The 21268-nt window shown below is 40.3% G+C and overlaps 1 protein-coding gene across 1 annotated transcript in view; it reads left to right on the forward strand.

The window, feature by feature from the left end:
• wdr95 (WD40 repeat domain 95) overlaps window positions 1-21268 on the forward strand; it is an 87096-nt gene that overhangs the window by 46969 nt on the left and 18859 nt on the right. Inside the window, exons 10-17 of the mRNA XM_076283100.1 lie at window positions 9345-9567; window positions 9736-9841; window positions 10052-10203; window positions 20358-20460; window positions 20540-20646; window positions 20736-20815; window positions 20947-21001; window positions 21102-21147. Coding sequence (XP_076139215.1) covers window positions 9345-9567; window positions 9736-9841; window positions 10052-10203; window positions 20358-20460; window positions 20540-20646; window positions 20736-20815; window positions 20947-21001; window positions 21102-21147 — 872 coding nt within the window. The remainder of the gene's footprint in view (window positions 1-9344; window positions 9568-9735; window positions 9842-10051; window positions 10204-20357; window positions 20461-20539; window positions 20647-20735; window positions 20816-20946; window positions 21002-21101; window positions 21148-21268) is intronic.

Raw genomic sequence — 21268 nt, forward strand, 5'->3', positions numbered from 1 at the left:
GGCAACAGCAATGTAATCGTTACACCTTCATAGGGGAGGACTGGACTGGAATTCTGATCCTGTGAAAACAGACAAACACACACATGGGTGTATTGTGATAAAGACATGTTTGAAGAGCTTCAAAGGAAAATGGTGATGCTATTTTGCAACAGGCCCGACACAATCTAAGCAACTAACGTTACCGGAGATAGAGGATAGTATTCTAACGTATCTGAAAGTTATCCTAATCGTGTAGAGCTAGCATTAGTTGTAATTTTAGTATCTTATGCTGCCAACATCATTCGTTAGCGAGACCACAAGCCAGTGAACATTCACCAAAATCAAAATGTATTTATTGCATATTGGAACATTACACTTGTGTAGGACACAAAACTTGTCACGTACAAATAATAGTATTTGGCAAACTGCTTAGCATATGCAGCAAGGACGCTATCGCTAGGTTGGTAACGTTAGCAATGGCGGTCGAACAAAGTCAATTTACCGCAATCTACAGCTGACAAACATTACCTAGTGGCTCGAGAGATAATTCTACAATATCTCCTTTGCTTAATCAAAATTATGAATTATGTTTAACAGATGTTTACTTACCAGTCAAGAAGAAATGTCGCAAGTTCAGAATCGAACTGCATCTCCTTGCTATCCAAGCTGTCTCCATCGGTGGAAAGCACTCCCTAGATTAACGTGTATTTGCTTGCTTCCCATCTGATATTCTTTTCGCCTCAGATCGAGTTTTTTTTAGCTGGAGGCGATGGAGGTCTCTTCCTAGAACTTTCGGCCATTCTCGCAGTACACTTCACTGTAGAACTTGAACTCCGTGGGGGAGGGGAGGAGCAGGAGGGGGTGGGAGCAGAGTGTGCGTAATTGCGTTGTCTCTTTCTCGACTGCTCTGGGCTGCACTGAAGACGGTTTGGCCGGTATGTTACTCCCTGTCGCCACCTCAGACATAAACTGGTATTGCAAGACTGGACGACCCGGGGCTAGTCGGTTAGCACGCTAATTCTGGAGGAGATCTCTGCAATGCTATGCATATTCTTCGATTAGAAAATGTCAGTAGTGTTATTTCTTCACATTCTATTGATATGTATAGTTGATTTTTGAATGCATTACACTTCAAAAGTTCACAAAAAAGACACATTGTGCCTTTAAGCAACCCGAATATGTCACACAGGTAAGCGAGTTTTGACACCCAGTCCTCATCACTAAAATGTGCAGCTAACGGTGACTTTTTTTCTGTAAGAAATCTCTGCAGCGGCTCAAACACTCTGGCACTCTCGCAGTTCAACACTCTCGCAGCTCCAACACTCTGGCCAGTGACCTGCTAAAGATGCTTGTTTTTTGTTGCTCATTCTAGCAGTTTAGCTAACTTCGTGTGACACTACCGTTCGCCAAGAACTGATCAAGTGAAGTGATCTGACCTGAGGCTGCGCAGCGCTAAAGGCAATATAAGTGTTGAAGGCAGACGTAAGAAAATAGACCTTTCAAAATGCAAACATGTGCGCAATCAAACAACTGCATATAGGCCTATGCCATGTAAAAATGTGACATTATTGTGAATTAAATTGAGTTTAGTTTGCATGCATTTAAACTCATGTCGTAGGCTACGGTCCGGTTAGGAATGTCGCGGCCCGGTGGTTGGGGACCGCTGCTCTAAATAGCGATTCTGTGGTCTTTGAAAGGTTCTCTTATTGACGCATTTATCTGCAACTTGAATTAACACCTGCTTTTACAGTGTTTCCCACAGCATTGGATTCCTTTGTGGTGGTAGCTTTGGCAATAAAACTTAATAGCATAGGTCACATCCCGCCTGTGAGCTAAACTATTACAGGTTTCTTTGATGTCAATATATTGTAGGTGTGTAGTTCTAATTGAGTTCCTGTCACTTTAAGACATTCGTGAGAGAGGAAGACTTGCAGTTTAAACACAGTTAAAAGGCTACTGATATGTGTGGATGCAATTGATAATGTTTTTTATGTAGTTAGTTAAAATAAAGGTTCATACTTCTCCTTGGGACAATCGCATACCCTTCACCGTATCTCACGATCAGTGTTGCCACAGTTACCTTGAAAAAGTAATCTGATTACTGATTACTCCTTTAAAAAGTAACTTACTTTACTGATTACTTGATTTTAAAAGTAACTAAGTTAGATTACAAGTTACTTTATTAGTTACTTTCAGCAGCTGCCGACAACACCCCCACCGCCTCAACATAAAAATGATAACCGGTTTTGCCAATACTCACTACACTGGAAGTGCATTTTAACAGTAATGCCAACAATGTATAGCAGACATCCCAACCTAACCTACTTAGATACTGAAATGCAGATGTTTGTTCAATAATGTCTAGTCAGTACACCAAATAAGGAAGGCCTATTGATAGAAATTGTGATAGTAAAATATGTAGATTTTGGTAGTTTGGCCTTTTCATGTAGCCTTGGCAACTAGCCATCTAGTATAGGCCTGAGTAATATGCAAATTAAATTACACTTGTTAAACTCACCTCAACAAGTCTTTTGCAATAATTTAACCCGTCGTGAGCAATGCTAAAGTCACTGTTACAAACAGTGCAGTGTGCAAGACTATTATGTTTTACTCTTATGAGACAATTGGGTACACTTTTGTGTAGTCTGATGTGAAATGGGTCTTAATGTTCCTTTTTGAGGGGCACTGACTCTGCCATGACGCTCCTGTTCCTAGATACACTAACTGAACTGATTAATTAAGTTCGGGAGAAAAGAGATATAAGCCCACGTGCACTGAAAACTGATTGGTTGATTTAGCAAAACAGACCAGGATGCTCTCTGTCTTGGATGCGCTTGCAGGCACACACACACCACTCCCCTCTCTCTCCCTCTCCGTTGTGTGCGTGTTAAACTCATGGAGGTATTATATATAACTGGAGAGAGTGACTAAGTCCCGCCCCCATTCATTTCAATGGCCCATGCTAGGCTAGCTACTTCAGCCAAAAAAACATGAAATTGACCGCAGCCATCTTTACGAAAATGGCGTTTCATGGGTGTTCGTTTCCGGCACCAGCTAGAATTAGCCTATTAGATTCCACGTTACAGACGGAGACAACGTAAGGTACAACGGTATGTCGTTGATGAAGATTGGACATTCCCTCAGAGGAAAAGAAGTTGTTCGGGAACGCGCTTCACCTCGTTATAAGCGCAATTTCATTTAATTGGTTGGGATAACATTTTGGGAATGGTGGTAAAGTTTGCCCTGTCTCTGAAGTCCTAGGTTATTTAATGTGATGTTCATATGTGATAATAAACGATGCGAATCAATATTGTGTCACTTTAGGCTTCACAAATAATGATCCCTAAATACTATTTGGACAGGTTGTAGGCCTATTACGCAATAGGCTATCCAACGAAAATGACTATTAATTAAGTAGACATGGTATGTAAGAAACGTGTGGATAGCTGGGATTTTTGCTGCACCCAGTGTGAATTTGCAGCTTGTTAAGCCTAGGCTACATTTGCAGGCAGACGAAAAGAAGCCAACGCAAGTTAAACTTCCAATAGAAGCGCACATCCCTCGGGTATTGTGGTTCGAGCAGGCATAGTCTGCAACTGTTGTTGGACATTTGGCTTTTGCCTCGACTGGCAGCCTGAACATTTAAATCAAATGCATAGCCTAATCATGTCAATGTTGCAAGAAAGCAAACGAAATAAGTCATTGACGTTTCGTTTTAAATCACTTGGGGAGACAGGTTATATGATCCAGACGTTGCGTTCTACAGAACTACAGCCTGTGCGTTTCAAAATAGTCTTCATACACAACGCAATGAGTAGGCTAATAATTGGATATAGGTCATTGCTATGCATCTGCCAAAGTGTATGGTCATAGTCAGTTACTTTAAGGTAATTACTTGGCACCCCGCATATACGGCAAATAATAGCCTAATATGACAACATTAACATTTTTCTTTCATTTACCACAAAGTCCGGTAATACAGCCTAAACCATGTAGGCATTAAGTCAAGTACAGGGCCGGAGTGGGGCCACTTTTCAGCCCGGGAGTTTCAGGCCCAAGACCAGCCCACGTTTTCCATAGTGGTGGAAATTGGATAAATGAAGCAACATTTCAGCTCTTACTATCCTGTAGTTTTTATTAGTACCATGGTTCAACAAATGTGTAAAGGTTATATTAATTCACTTCAACTGAGAAGTTAACAAAAATATTCCACTATTCCACAAGTTAACAAAAACAGAAAGAAAGACAGAAAGAAAGAAAGCCTTTGAAATGTAGCCTATCCCACGCTTCCACAAAGACGCATATTGAACTAATGTTTAGGCTACATGTTTTTTGCATGGGTAGGCTATACTGTTGTTTGGTGATTTAGCCTACTCCTTTACTACACCCTCTTTTAAGCAAACAAGGCATATAGGTTCATCATGTAGCATACATATTTGGCTCTTTCTTACATTAAATAAATTTAATTTATCCTCTCTACTTGTCCCTGTAGTCATGGCCTCCTTATCACTAATTTCGGGCTCATCATTTTCAGTGGTCGACTGGTTGATCTGCTGCTCAGAGGCTACAATTTTTACCGCATAGGCCTACACAGATCAAACTTCAGTTTTGTTATTAATATTTGCATACTGCAAAGTCTATGAATCGGATACAAAAGGCTAATATTTTAAGAAATGTAATATGTTGCTTGCAAATAGCTTGACAACGTTACAAATGTCCAATATTAGCCCAATAACTGCTAATAATCATTGCCTATAGCTATCTCTCTTTACCTTTTCTCTGTAGGCCTAATCTAGAAGCTTGGCACATTTAGCAGCATCTACCTGGCCGTTTCAGTCCCTCCTGGCCTCTTTCTACCATCCCTGACGCTTATGGCTACTGTACTGTAGGGCCGGCCCGTAAAGACGGGCTAAATGGACCCAACCAACTCTTTTTTTACCCATGTAAAAACTGGTGCCGGAAGTTGCAACCATGTAACGCCATGTTTTCAAAAATGTCGGCGGCCAAATGCCATGCTAAGTGGCTGAAGCTAACCCTTCAAATCCTGACCCCCTGGTTAAACTCAGATTTTAAGTCCGGTCTGGCTTGCGTGTTCTTGTTCGCTCTAGGTTCCGGGAGATTTTATGTAATTTGCGGGCGTCAGGATATCAATGTGGGAGACTCCCAAAACTTCGGGAGACTTGGGATATCTAGCTAGACAGCACTTTGTCGCCAGCACAGAATGTACACTGTACCTTAATGTTGTCATGTTTAGCTAACACAAACTCAAAATAATGACTGTATAGATAAAACGTGCATCTCTCTCCTCCCTCCATTGTTGTTTACGTTTGTTCGCTGCGTGGTTTTACACGTGAGTTGTCCTCATGCTGAAAAGGTTGGCATAGCCTAGGCCTACATGACGTTAATCCAAGAAGAAAGCAAAGAATATATCTTTTTACTAAGGAAAATGACAAAAATTAGTAACGCACAATGAGTTACATAAGTAACTTTAATCTGATTACTGGTTTGTAAATAGTAGCGCGTTAGATTACTTGTTACCGAATAAAGTGGTCAAAATAGACTAACGCGTTACTAAGTAACGCGTTACTGGCATCACTGCTCACGATTGGCATGGGGTACTTTCCATAAGATCTCTCAATGCAAATCAAACCAGCTATTAGGCTAACTGAAATAAAACCATGCCAATCTCTAGGTATGGTGAAGAGTATGTGATGATGTGGGGCTATTTTAAATCCAAAGGCCAAGGGAAATTTATCAGGATGCATAGTATCCTGGATCCATGAAATAACTGGCTTTTAAAAATAAAAATCTGCCTGCCTCTATGGGAATTTAACATAGGGGTATGTATACTTATGGGCCCCTATATTTTATGGAAGAACATTTATCTATTTACAATACATTATTCATTCACAAAGAAAATTGGTGTCATTAAAGGTTGGCTATTTCCTATTTGTTTTAATTAAGGCATTAGATCAATTTCCAAAAAAAGGTTTTTTTATTCCTCTTTTTAGTTAACTTTAGCATGTGTATGTACAGGGTATGTAAACTTATGAGCACAACTGTATGCATGAGACGGAAAAGTGCAATTTGACATTCTCAGCTCTCCTGACAGGCAGTCTGCACTTTTATCTCAGTGTGGCCTGTTAGTACATACCTCACCATTTTTTACACGCATGTTGCGAAACAAATATGCCTGAAGTGGGCGCAAAAGCGTTAATAAAGCTGGCCTTCTGTATCAACATACATTAAATGATCTGTCTATCAACATCCGTCAGCATGCATGCATGTCCACTTCAATTACTACCTAGCAACCTCCATAGCAACCACTATGATTACCCTAGCAACCATCTGAAATACCCTAGCAACAACCTAGCAACCACTACCATAATGTCAACCTAGCAACCCTCATAGCAAGAAACATGATTACCCTAGCAATACCCTAGCAACCATCTCAATTACTCAGGTAATATTGGTACAAGACACCTTCCATCCTACTTTCTCTCCATCCATCTACTTCAAACCATTCATTTATCCATTTAACTATCAACATCCCTCAACATCCATGTCTGATTCAATTACTACCTAGCAACCTCCATAGCAACTAACATTATTACCTTAGCAACCAACATATCAACTTCTTTATTTAGCATAGTAGCCACTATGATTACCCTAGCAACACCCTACTAACCCTACCAACAACCTAACAACCCCTAGCATAATGTCAACCTAGCAACCAACATGATTTTTCTTAGCCTGACGAGCCAGACCCACATTAAAATGTAGGGTCTGGGCACTCACCGTTCGCAGTGCTCAGTCCGAGGGGCGGGATAATCGGTTGTCTTTCAAATTCCCTCTGCACGCAATAGGACAGCGCTATGAGTCCCATGTTTCCCACCAGCGGAGCTAGTTGGCTAGTTCAAACTTTTACCAACTTAATAAAAGCTTAACTCGTGTCACACTGTTCGCCAACAGCAACATTACCTTATTTGTTTTCAAGTAGCAGGGAATTCAAGCCAAACCGTTGCAACTCTGCCATCAATCATTATGTTAAGCCCGCCTCTATACACGATTTGATTGGCCTGATAGAAGTTTAATTTTTCGAGCTCACAAGCCAACGGAGAGTTGCTAGACTAGCCCTGGCAGCAAATTTAATTTAGGGTGCGTCTAGATTTCTAGGCTAGATTTTTCTCGCAACCAGCATAGCAACCACTGTGGTTACTATGCTAAATAAAGTGGTTGCTATGCTGGTTCTTAGGGTAATCATGTTGTTTGTTATGGCAGTTGCTAGGTTGGCATTGTGTTAGTGGTTGTTAGGTTGTTGCTAGGGTAATTATTAAGATGGTTGCTATGCTATGGTGGTAATCATAGTGCTTACTATGCTATATAAAGTGGTTGCTATGCTGGTTGCTAGGGTAATCATGTTGGTTGCTATGGAGTTTGCTAGGTAGTAACTTAATTTGACATGGATGTTGATTGATGTTGATAGACAGATAGTTTAATGGCCAATAAAAAGTCTATGGGAAAAATAAGGTTGTTTGTTGTTAATATCTCAAGAAGTATAAGGTTCACAAAAATAAAACCTACATTATAAAATTTGAAACCATGTTTGTACATTAAATGGTTTAATCGATATCGATATCAATAAAAAATATGTTCGATAGAACATTCTATAATTAAAAGCAACACACACCTCCCGCCTTACGTTGTCCATAAATACATAGGCTAAATATATCTCGCATTGTAGCTAGTATGTGCAACTCTACCAAGTAGGCCTACCTCAACACAGACTCTCAATGAGTCCTTGCCCCGTGTACTCTCTCTCTCTCTCCCTCTCAACAGGCGAATCCCTCCTCAGCATGCACAATGTAATCCAAACATTCACAATTGTGCAAGACGACTGGCTAAATTGCTATTAAATCCGGTTAGCATCATTAGCACGCTGCACGAATTTGTTCAAAACTGTTGCATTCAAATTGACTGCTAAGTTCTAATCATCTCAATCCCGATGCAAATGGAAAAGTATGAACCAAGACTCAAACGGGCCTGTCCCAATGAGAAAAAGTATTCATTTGAAACTTAAAAACACACGTGGGGAAACTTAACAGTGTAACCAGTAGATGATAAACTAGCAAATTAAGCTACTTTGTTTACAATATTTCCAGGCTTCAAGCAGTGCTGCTTTTCATTCAGACTTATGTGCACATTTATTTATTTGAGTGTTTTTCATGATTGTGTTGCTATTTCTTTTCCCTGTTTGCTTTGATTGATAACTGAGGTGATTAAAATTCTTCTGGTCCTTATCTGAAATAGATTAAAAAAAATCAATAATTATCAATATCGACTGATATGAAATACTTATATCGTGATACAGTTTTCAGCCATATTGCCCAGCCATAGTTAGAAGAATAATATAGACAATAAAAGGCCTACAAAAAACAGTACAGTGCATTTTCATACACTGTAAAAATAAAGAGAAGCCCACGAATAACAGTACAGTGCATTTTCATGCATTGTAGATATAAATATTTTGTGACTAGGGGGAGCTCTAGAGTCGTCAAAATCAGAGCTGTGGTCAAAATACCCGAAACTACATTGAATTGCTTTAAACAATTGCAGCCGGTAGAGGTAAATACTAGCCTAGAAATCTAGACGCACCCTAGCGGCGGCAAATTAATTTGCTCAGACTGTACGTCTAGTAGCGTTGGAATCGGCGTTGGCGTCAACTTTGGAGGAGTTGGACTTGAGTTGAGCAACACAATGCACTTAAGTCATTCCTTTCGAAGAAGGATGTATTTGCCGTTTTGCCGACCGGATACAGTAAAAGTTTACTTCCCCGTTCACTGTTTTCATCGCTCTGGCCACGTCATCCTGCTCTTTGTTCTGATTGGTCGTAGCGCTGGCCTATTGCATGTCTAGGCAGTTTGAAAGACAATTCTCTGCCCGCCCCTTGGATTAAGCGAGGTGAATGGGTCGATTCCAGACTATACATTTCAATGATATAGGATGGCCCGCCAGGCTAGGTAAATACCATATCTATCTAAATTACAATATCTATCTAAATTCATTGTTTCCCTACTGCCAATGTGGTTTATTATCAGTTTGCAAAGGTTAATGGCAAATAGAAAGTAATGTTAGGATTCCGTGATAAATGCAATTGGCTAGGCTGGTCCAAACATTAAGGTTAATGGAAAGTCTATGCCCAGGATGCTACGACTCAAAATATTCCCCAATGGAATGCTCCCAGACCCTATAACGAATTATGTTTAACACTGACAGCAAAGAAACCCCCTAAATAATCTCTTTCAACTTGAAATCTTGTGAGATGAAGTCTTGATATTTGTGTACTGTACTGTTTTGTTCCAAAGGTTGTGTGCAGCCCTCCACTAATGTTGAGCACCATCTTAGGGAGGTGAAAGAGCCCTGCTGTGAGGGGAAGCCCAGGAGGGCTCAGCCTCGGGCTTTATGGGACCAAACAATTTTCACAGTCCCGAAAGGGGTGACAACTTTTGATCTTTGTAAAAAACATAACCTCCTACTTACTGGTGGGATGGATAGACTTGTGCGTATTTGGAATCCATATGTTCCAGGGTAGGAATCTGCTTTCAATATTTCTCATACCAATTTGTATAAACTATAAACATCTTTATAATATTTTACTGGTACCTTACAATATTCTACCAGAGTTTTAAAACATTGTTATACATTTTCCCCTTCTGATTAACCTTCATCTTCCATGTGGTAACATGTCACTGTTAGAAAACCTACGGCTGTACTCAAAGGACACTATGCACCCATTTGCTATCTCTACATTGACACAGAGGAAAACCATTTCTTCTCAGTGTCCATGGACAACACTGTTAAGGTTTGGTCACAACATTTCAAACTTTAGGTAGTAACCTCTAGTGGGGCAGGCTATAATCTCTCTAGAGGACTCAATTCATAGTGAAAGGCAGATGCCATTTTAAAACAACAATAACATGAAAAAAAAATGTAGATTTAAAAGGATGGTTGTAATGCAAGCCAATGTCACATGATGGGATTGTTTAGACTCTGCTTCTTAAATGTGTTTCAGATCTGGCATGCCATAGACCAGACATGCTTGTTCACTGCACACCCTAGAGCCAGCCTGATCAGTGGGGATATATCTGCAGCCCTATATTCCCCAGCGGTGAATACACTATACATTGCTACAGACTCAGTGGCCATGTTGTCCCTTAGGACAAGGTGAAAAAACCTTTCTCCTTCCCACGCCACATTTGTTGTCTCGTGATCTGTTTCATTTGGAAAGTGTAGTTTACAGTTCTCAACCTTTTCTGCATGAACCTTTTTTACATTAACCATTATACAACCCTAGTTCCAAAAAACTTGGAACGCTGTGTTAAATGTAATTAAAAACAGAATGCTATAGTGGCAGACCAACCACTTATCCCAAAACTCAGAATGACCCCACCTATGTGCTACAAATTGTTACCCCAGAGCAGGCCATTCAAATCAAATAAATGAAACAGAGATGCAGGATTCGTCAAACGAATGTTAGTTCAACCAGGAAGTTAAGAGCAGTTTTTATGACCCCAATAGAAGGGTTTGAATAAATAGACATCAATGCAACAGAGCAACAATGGCTTCTACCCCCCCCCCCATACTTTTCACCCCCTCCAAAAAATCCCTAACACAAACTGTCACCCAATCACTTTAGACTCACAAATATACACAATCAAATCAAATCATAATCTCAAACCACAGAGTGCAACAAAACCAAACAGAGAGAAACCATAAACAAAGAGAAAACTGTAAGAACACAATGTAAACCCCTTAGATGTAATTGCTCCAAGCATCTCAAAAAAAGTTGGGACAGGGCAGGGGCATGTACCACTGGTTTGCTTCACTTTTTGTCTGTAAATTAACTGAGTTTGACAATAATCTTGTCTCATTGTTGCCTGATGTAGGTCTTCAGCTGCTCAACAGTCTGGGGTCTTCTTAATTGTGTTTTTCGTTCCATGATACACCCAGGGCTCTATTTTAATGGTCTAAAACGGAAGTGTCTTTGCGCAAAACTCAAGTCGCTTTGTATTGTGGGCGGATCTTGGGCGCTGTTGCTATTTTACCAGCGCATAAATGACTGTTGTGCCAGACGCAAATCTAAAATGGGGTGGTCTGAAGTAGCTACATTAATCATAGCTGATTGCTATTATGGTGGCGTATTTGCCAGGCGCAGCCAGGAGCGTGAGTGGGAGCAGGTTTGGTAAAGGATATCCCCACGGCTGTAATTAGGCCGTAGGTATGAGGCTGAAGGCCATATAGCGTAGGGCTAGCCTTCACTGGAATCGACTCAAGCTATCCGGTAGTACTGTAGACAGGCAATTTCACAAATGCTTTTAAACTTTGGAATAGCTACATATCACCTCTACTGGGCTTATATAGCGGCCCAAACAAAGTTTTACCCATTACCATTTAACATTGTTAGGCTATGTTACATCATACATACAGGTGTGTACATGAATTGATTCTGAGAGTGACCGGCAGAGGTTTCGTTTTCCGGACATTTTGATGCCGGTCAAATATCCTATTATCGCTTCTTAATTAGTCAAATTGAGAAAAGAATGACACAATCAGGCTGTATAGAATGCAACATGTTCATTAGCCTAACTTAAACATGCCTAACAAGATCTAGCCAGTATCTTTTCATGGACAGCAAGAGTCCGCTTCATTCGTTGTTTTAAAAAGGCTAGTTGTTTGTTGCTGCTACCCACGTTATCTCCAGACTGTTTAACTTTTGACTGTTTAACACAGATGCGCACACACAAGAATGAGCTCACACCACTACCCCCTAATACTATGCCTCTTTATTTGATAACAATAAATTAAGAAATGTTTCCTATTCTGGGAAACGTTTCGTTTCTTTTTCTTTCGGCCGCGGTTCCATGATACCGTTTAATTGTTCCAGAAATTATCCGCGGACCGGTAATCTCCTCGTCGAGGAGGCCCTATACTAACCCTGCAGATCATAGACAGAGAACGCATAGGCCTATACTGTATGCTTTGGGTAAAGAACACTTTGCATGTCCAGTGTACACGGAGAATGATCTTGGAGCGGCCGCACCCCCCGCAACTCCACTTCCAATCTCACTGATTCCGACACATAGCTGCCAACTCTCACGCATTGGCCGTGAGACACACGCATTTGATTAGTTTCACACACTCACACGCCACACCCACGATTTCTCACGCTGAAGTGTCAACCCGGTCGGTCAGATGCCTGAAAAATGAGTTTAGCCTATCTATAGATCTACCTGTTGAGCCACGGTTATGCTTTCAGAGACGTGACGGTGAGAGGGTTCAAGAGCACCCCCTGTCTGTGGAATTTTCTAAATGTTTTCTTATTTGCGATGCTACTTCAGAAGCCATCCCAGGCGCATTCCCCCGCATTTCCCCGGCTTCAGGTAGGCCTATGCTTTGAGTATTTTTCACGCTGAAGTGTCAACGTGGTAGGTCAAATACCTGGCAGATGAGGTTCAACTAAACTAAACCTATACATGATATCACACATCATGCGAACGAGCGGAATGTAAGCTTTCCAATGATATTAGCGCCAAGTTGCTGTGATAAATGGTTCGCGAGAAAATTATCATTGAACCGACGGTCAATTTAGGCTAATCGCATTTTGCACACAGTGCACACCCATTACTCTCAGTTTAATATCTCACTAACCCTTCACACAACACGTGGCAAACCTAATATCACAATAAACAGCAAACCTGTACCGAATATACGAGGATATAAAGCATGCCTCTGTTTTTGAAATTGCAACACATTTCTACATAGCCTCATTGGGGCGAAATTATAATGTATTCTAATGTAAACTATTTGTCAGTAGGCCTACATACATTTTTGTAAATTGCTCAGCCATATATTATCCCACTATCATGGTTCTTATATTGTCAGGTTCCAGCCAATCCCACTTACACAGATAAATTAATATATTTATATTGGCATGCTTCCTAGTGACATTAGTGCAAAAATATGAAGAAAATCAAATAAGGAGACACAAATATTGATATAAAGCCATATGCAAACATTCACATCATGCAGATATGGGTACATCCTGAAAAAGGAATAGCCTATCTATAGGCTATGGCCATTACAATGACCAATATATTATCTTAAATGAACTAGCTGAATAACACAGGTGACCACTTCTGCATAATTTCATGGAGTGCTGAAATGTACACACATTTTTTAACATTTCTGAACTGTGAAATGTACCATATGTTTTTGTGGTTGTGAACTTATTGCAATATCACCATAACTATTCCACCTGTGTATGCATGGTTATAATTCTGAAGTGCAAAAAAGCTTAGGCTACAGCACAAATATTTCCATACAAATAAGCAGGTCTGACCTCTGAATTTATTTTTAAAAGTGCACCAGATTGATGCATTTAAAAGTTAAAATACAAACATTTCTTATATTCTTACAAAACACCCACCCACTTTTTAAAATTGTTAGTTTGGACCCCCCCCCCCCCCACACTTTTGCCGTGCGAAATACCAGTGCTGTTTTCAGCATCTGTTTAGTGCTTCATTGTCATTTTCATTGGATTCTCCTATTTGCGTGTAAATCACTCGTAAGCTTTTTTTTGTTACACACATTCTCCCATTCCGCTTCTGTCACACACACAGTGACAAGCGCCAAATCCCCCGCAGTGTTGAAGAGATCACTCGTCCCCCTCACTTTTGATAAGGTAAAAAGCCTTATAGGTACGCCAAATAAATAATAACCTATAGGTTTATGTAAAACTCCCCATTAACAGCATCACGTCACTAACCACAGCTAGACTGCACAATGGTAGGCCTTCAAAAGCATGACATTTTCGCTTTAGTTGGATATTTAATTTACTTTATCCGCTTTCATGCGTTCATTGAACGTCCGCGGATCTGTAATGGAAACCTTATTGCGTAGCCAAGTAGCCTATATATTGAGTTATTTTTAAATTATGCATGATTTACTTTTTATTAATTTCGTAGGCTGGCGTAGTGCCCCCCCCCCTGCTTTTTATCTGGTGGTGGAGTTGACCGGACATCTGAGGCTTCAGACGTTACCAATTTATCATCATCCATCGCGTCTGGCCTCTGAAAAAAACTTTTAAGGCTAGTCTGCCTGGGCCTGGCCATGTTTGAACCGCCTCACTCATTTGTTCGTTGGCTATATGCGTGTTGTTTAATAGATTACTTTTCAAACGGTAGAGCCTATTCATTTAAAAACATATAGCCAGAGGACGTATAATATAGGCTTACATATTAAGGCTTATTCTCAAATTCAGATTGCGTTAGGGGACGGGATTATTAGCCAATTGCAATCAGACAATTTGACCGGAGAGATTTAATTTTGTCGGACATTTCATTTTTTTTCCAGCCAATGTCCGGTAATTACCAATAACTCCAATAACTTGACTATTAGGCTACTTTACTACGGACATTTAAACAGAACCAAGTTTGTCACACATTCTTTATTATTCCTCCATAACCAGGCCAGGTGGGTAATCGGGAGAATTCCCGGTGGGCCGCTTCACTTTTGGGCCGGTCGAGGAAAAAAATATTGGCATTTGTCACGTTAGTCTAACTTCTCTTAAAGTAGGCTACACGTTCCGCATTAATGCATGGCACCGTTGCCTCTGCATGGGTTGTAGCCTACCGTGTGAGGGAGTTCTCCCCTCCTATAAAGAGTTGTTTGGGTCCATATAGCCCGTCTTTTCCAAAAAGTTTTCTCAGATACGGATAGCCGGGCCGGCCCTACAGTAGCCATAAGCGTCAGGAAGGTGGATGGTAGAAAGAGGCCAGAGGGACTGAAACGGCCAGGTAGATGCTGCTAAATGTGCCAAGCTTCTAGATTAGGCCTACAGACAAAAGTGGCAACTGGTAAAGAGAGATAGCCTATTGGCAATGATTATTAGCAGTTAGGGCTAATATTGGGCGTTTGTAGCGTTGTCAAGCTATTTGCAAGCAACATATTACATTTCTTAAAATATTAGCCTTTTGTATATCCGATGCATAGACTTTGCAGTATGCAAATATTAATAACAAAACTGAAGTTTGATCTGTGTAGGCCTATGCAGTAAAAATTGTAGCATCTGAGCAGCAGATCAACCAGTCGATCACTGAAAATGATGAGCCCGAAATTAGTGATGAGGAGGCCATGACTAGGGACAAGTAGAGGATAAATTAAAGTTATTTAATGTATACCCAGGGGGCAAAACACCCGTTTTTTACTAAATCAGACATGGGCTGCTGTAAAAGGTTGTCATATAAAAATGAAATCTATGATGTCTGAGGATCACAACCTGGGTGGACAACCCGGTCAACAAGCTGCTGGAAACTTGTAGGATGTGTTCAAAGTATGCATGTCCCCCCGCAAAAAAATGCGCTTTTGAAGCTCTTTGCAGTTCCCTATCAGGCAGCTAGCAGTCGCGATCAAATGCCATCATCCATAACTGCTTTCATATCTCTGCTATATATAATTTTAGTTGTGAAATCTACAGCCCTACCAACACAACGGGAATACAGCTTTCAAACGATATCTTGATTGTACAAGCAGTATGAAATATAGTTGTGATCAACGTTACATTGAAAGACTTTGAACTTCTGTTGCTAATTAGGCTATCCATGTTTCTCCACTAGCACTAGTTCTAGCTTAGCCTGCTGCAAAGAAAATAGTTTTGATTGATCAAATAGTTTTAGTAGATTGAAAAAACGTATACTACTTACCGAAAAGGTGATCTTGTAAAACAGTCCATGAATAAGATATCAGTCGGTACAGCTTGTTGACCGGGTTGTCCACCCAGGTTGTGATCCTCAGACATCATAGATTTCATTTTTATATGACAACCTTTTACAGCAGCCCATGTCATCTAAACCCCCTTTGCCCCCTGGGTAGTAAGAAAGAGCAAAATATTTATGCTACATGATGAACCTATATGCCTTTGCTTAGAAGAGGGTGTAGTAAAGGAGTAGGCTAAATCTCCAAACAACAATATAGCCTGCATGCAAAAAACATGTAGCCTAAACATTAGTTCAATATGCCTCTTTGTGGAAGCGTGGAATAGGCTACATTTCAAAGGCTTTCTTTCTTTCTGTCTTTCTTTCTTTCTGTTTTTGTTAACTTGTGGCATAGTTAGGGATGTAACGGTATGAAAATTTAACCTCACGGTTATAGTGACCAAAATTATCACGGTTTTCGGTATTATCACGGTATTTCTAAAAGTGTGTTCAATATGTTCAGAAAGCACTGATAGGCCTACACAAGCTGAAATAGTTTCAAAAAGTGTCCCGTTCACTTTTTTCTTCATGTTTAATTGGCTATGTGCTTATAGCTTAACTTACCCTACCATAACTTGGAGTTTGCTATTTCTGTTATTTGGATGCAATGAGTGAGACCAAAGTAAGCGTTCAAAATAAAACTTAAGGCTACTGTATTCTCCTGATAACGTGAGTGGAATGGATTTAATGTGGACGTGAACATAAAAAGACGCACAGTGGCTACATGATACAGTGCACATTTTGTGGTGAAAAAGTTCCGCCTTTAAAAATCAGGTGTAGCCTTATCCGAATCGTAGTTAAAACCATCAATTAGAGAACAGAATCAGTAGGGTACCAGTTTTGTTCCAGGCATAAAAAAAAAGGTTTGGTTCCTGTTGGTTGTCAGTTGAGGCCATGGGTCGGTAGGGATTTTTTTTTTCTTCCCATTGGCAGTAAGGGATAGGTAGAAAATCAGTCCCTCCAGGATTTCGCGAGGTTTTTTGAGACTGTTGCGACCTAAAATGCCTGGATGGAAGTTGCGGTGTTTTTAGCTGTTTCTTGTGGAGAAATTGCGGGAGGAAGTGAAAATTGCAAAAATAGTTGCGATTTTTCTTTTTTTTCCATTTAGGGCAATTAAGGTAAGTAAGACCAAAATCACACTGATCATCTTGATGCTTATTAAAAAAGGATTACAGAAAATCAAAGTAGGCCTACTTTATTTGTGAAAATGCTTTGACTGAGGTAATTCACAAAGCAGTATAACCTTTCGTAGAACTGTCCAAAAGACAGTCACCTAAAGAGATGGCATCATGTTGTATGTTTTAATACATTCATATATTTTGTCATTCATATTAAGTTCATATCTTTTTAGTAATTCATAGTCTGTGGCCTGCATAATTACTAATAGCCAAGCCATATTGATTTGAACTATTTGACTACACTTCTGTTTAATGTCATTACATTGGTGGTGTACATCTAATTGACTGCCTTCCCCTTTAAGGACGTGAGTAGCCTAATTACATTTCTGAGTGGATTGGAAGGCTTGCATCTCACTGTGTTCGGCTACGAGTGTAAATCACTTTTTGCATAGTGCATTACGATATGTGGGTGCAATTGGGAATGTCTTCTATGTCATTAGTTAAAATAAATGTTAAAAAAACAACTCGAATGAAATCATTCTTGGATCATAGAAGAGGTAAATGTCTTGCAATTTTATTAATTTCTATGATTTTGGTAGAACTACTCAAACTAAGCCCACAAGCTAGCAAACATGACATAAGCTAAAAGGACATATCCAGGTTAACGTTTGCCAATGGGTACTCAAATGTCAGTAAACCAAGTAGGCCTTAATTAACTTACTTTCATAGCCTAGGTAGGTTAGCAACACCAGGTTGAGAGATGCAAGTAAGCAGATCATTAATGTTAGCCTTCTATTTATTGTCATAAAAACTGCAGAGGAACGAACATGTTAGGGCAGTCTTTGGTGTCATATGCAGAAGGTGCAGAATTAAGTGTGCCATCTGGCTAAATATTCTGCACGAGGGACTGTTGTGGTAGGTGAAATTTCACGGTGAAACTACGATGATTGGTCAAATTTGCGAAAAAGTTGCGGTGTTTGGACAAAATTGCGAGTGCCTTGGTAAGTGACGAAAACAATCGTCTTCGTGAACAGCTGTGCATAGGCTACTTTGTAAAAGAGAGAATACGCTCATCCCTATACATAACGCAAGGGGTAATTAATGTGATTATAGTTCGCCTTTTATTTGTAGATTTATTTAATGTAGCCTAGACTATTTAGTGTTATTTCTTCCCCAAGCTCATAAAATAAATTTGGGTCGCACATAAATTGACAGGGTCGGTCGGAAACCGGAACCCAAGAATAATTTTTTTTATGCCCCATTGTACCAGGCCTACTGTATGTCAAAAGCAGGCTCGGATGAAGCTGGGAAGGATTAAACATACGGTTTCCACACCGCGGTAATCAACAGTGATAATCATGATGTTTGAAATGAAAACGGTAATTATTATCGTCAACATTTTTATCGCGGTTTACCATTATACCGGTAATCGTTACATCCCTAGGCATAGTGGAATATTTTTTCTCAGTTGAAGTGAATTAATACAACCTTTACACATTTGTTGAACCATGGTACTAATAAAAACTACAGGATAGTAAGAGCTGAAATGTTGCTTCATTTATCCAATTTCCACCACTATGGAAAATGTGGGCCGTACTTGGGCCTGAAACTCCCGGGCTGAAAAGTGGCCCCACTCCGGCCCTGTCCATAACACATTGCATTTTATCACTGGCAGTCGGAGGCTCTCTGGTGGAGAGTCCTCCATCGCCGTGTCACCGCCTTGTATTCCCTGGCTTTCAACCATGCTGCCCGTTGATGTAAATATGCAATCAGTTCCGGAGTGGGGTGTGGCAACAGCTCATTTGCATGGCAACAGGCCCCAGGAACAGCCTATTCTGAAAGGGACTGAAATTGGTGAGAATGGAACTGGTGATAATGTGTTACCTGAGGGGAATTTTGCGCAAACAGTTTCAGGGACATGTTTTATGCAACCCAAAGGCCTATTTTGACTTGTTGAAAAAGAAGTATAATATGTCACTTACCAGTAAAAAGTATAATATGTCACTCACCAGTAAGAAGTATAATATGTCACTCTAGCTCTTTCTTCTGCCCATCATTCCTTCCATTGTTCTCTCCCTGCCCCCTATCTGGCCTAGGTGGCTCATAATTGACCTGTCGCTAAGCGCCACCCTTAGAACGCTGATGAGCCAATGACAGTCCAGCCTCAACGGGACTCGGACATCAGCTCGGACAACTCCATAGGAAAAACAGGGTGCAGGCATAAAATGACAAATTAATGGTTATTTATGGAGTTTATTAACTCAAAAAACCCTGACGGATAACCATGGTCAAACGTTTTGCATGGGGGACGTGTAATACTGATAGCCGGTACCCCGAGAGGCTATTCCCTGTTAAATCCCAAGATGAAAATGCTCATTAACCAACTACTATATTCTTAATACATCAAATATTAACGTAACCTAACATATCTTAGTATCAATCTTCCACTAGCTAGCATTAACTTCAGTGGTTTTTGCACGGTGAGCACGGCTACTCGCCACAACTGCTTGTCACCTTGTATGTATTCTAAAGTTTTCAATACACCCCTCCATAGCATAATTAAGTCCCTTTTAATAGTTTCTGGAGGAAAGCAAATCTTTTTATCGATCAAAACGTCCTCAAAGCCTGCTTTCATAGTGTCAGCTGTCATTGTCCACAATGTATTTCTAATCAAGTCTGGTTTGTTTGTCCGAGTTTTCACACGGTAACAATGGGGGGCGGGGCTTAGCGACAGGTCAATTATAGGGCCGTGGCCTGTCACAGGCGTTTTCATTGTTTATAATCTCCTCTGAGTCTGTGTCAAGATCCATTACACCATTTATTGAACTTGACCTGTTTGCCCTCTTTTACCTCACTTCCGGATAGTGTTCTATAGATGCGGAAGTTATTTTCACAATTTTATTACAATAGGTTGTTTCTGGCGTAGTTACTATTTTATTTTTCTTTCTGAGAATCTAGTTCCTTCATCATTTATCTACACTATGCTTTATAGTGGTTTCCAACCTGCAAGTTGCTCTTTAACCCGCACCCCATTTTATTTGTTTTGCCCGACATTGCACATCTACTTAGAAGGGCACTGTTCCCACATTAGGGCCCTCTAGGTCACCTAGGTACCCTTGAAACACAATTGAGGCCTGGAACCAGGTCTTGTGAAACTTGGCTTTTTTGAGACATATTGCTTCCATCAAATTCAAAATGATCATGTATTTTTTTCATGAAATAGTCAAATTGGTCAGCAACGAAATATGGGTTTACAAGATCTGAAGATAATCACATTCTGTTTATACATTTCACACCGTTTCACAACTTTTTTGGAAACAGGGTTGTATGTAGTATTATTTCTGAATTGCTCTCAATACTCAAGATCCTACTCTACTGGCTTCCTCACTCCCTCCTATCTTCTACTCTCTCTGTCACAACACGTTTTCACACACACACACACTTTCAGACCCAAGCCCCAGCCTCGTGTGGTGGTGTCCCATAGCGAGCCAGTGTTGTGCTGTGGGTACAGTGAAGAGTTCAGGCAGGTGGTCAGCTGCACTGAAGGATCTGTGAGTCGCCTATTCTCTGTCTCTGAAACATCACACTGAACTCCCAATATTTCCCTTCATGAAATCTTCTCTATTCCAGGTCGTTAAGGTGTGGGACTTAGACACAGGAAGCCAGGTGTTTGAATTTGGAGGAGCTCATGGCCTCTCTGCCATCACTTGTATGACTTTTGACCCTCAAGGAAGACGGTGTGTCAGCATTTTGTTCTTCAACATTGTCAGCATTATTTTCTTCCCTTTCTCTGAAAAAGACTTGTTACTCTTGTTAAATCTGACAGATTGGTGACAGGAGGCAGAGATGGTTGTCTTAAAATCTGGAACTTCAATAATGGTCATTGCCTTCAGATACTCAAAAGAGGTAACTATGTTTTGTTTGTGTTAGGGACGTGTAGGTGTTTCTCAATTAATCTTTTTAGCAAACATTTGTCTTTTCTTTACTCTTTTTTCCTTTAATATAGTATTGTTAATTTGACTATGATCCACCACCAGATGGTGCCTGTGATGAAATATGTGACTGCACCTACCTTAAAGTCCACAGGAACATGTAGGTTCATTTATCTATCAGTGTTACACATTACATACACGTTTCACATTAAACAATTCCCTTAAAATGCACTCTGTCAGTTCACATTTTCTCTTGACAGGTTTGTGATGTGTGCTGGCTGGAGTCAAAGGCTTGACATGTATGCTGTGAGTGTCATTGGGGGAAAGGACGTATCTGAGTCTGCTGGGTCATATGTTTACTGTCTTTGTCCCTGAATTCGTCCTCTTAGAATTATAAGGTTCTATCTGACATTTTTGTCAAAATTGA

This window comes from Alosa pseudoharengus, unplaced genomic scaffold, assembly GCF_046254945.1.
Source record: "Alosa pseudoharengus isolate Yale_2024_CS ecotype anadromous, Long Island Sound unplaced genomic scaffold, YU_APseudo_1.1 YU_APseudo_1.1_scf_13, whole genome shotgun sequence".
NCBI classification, from domain to species: Eukaryota; Metazoa; Chordata; class Actinopteri; order Clupeiformes; family Clupeidae; genus Alosa; species Alosa pseudoharengus.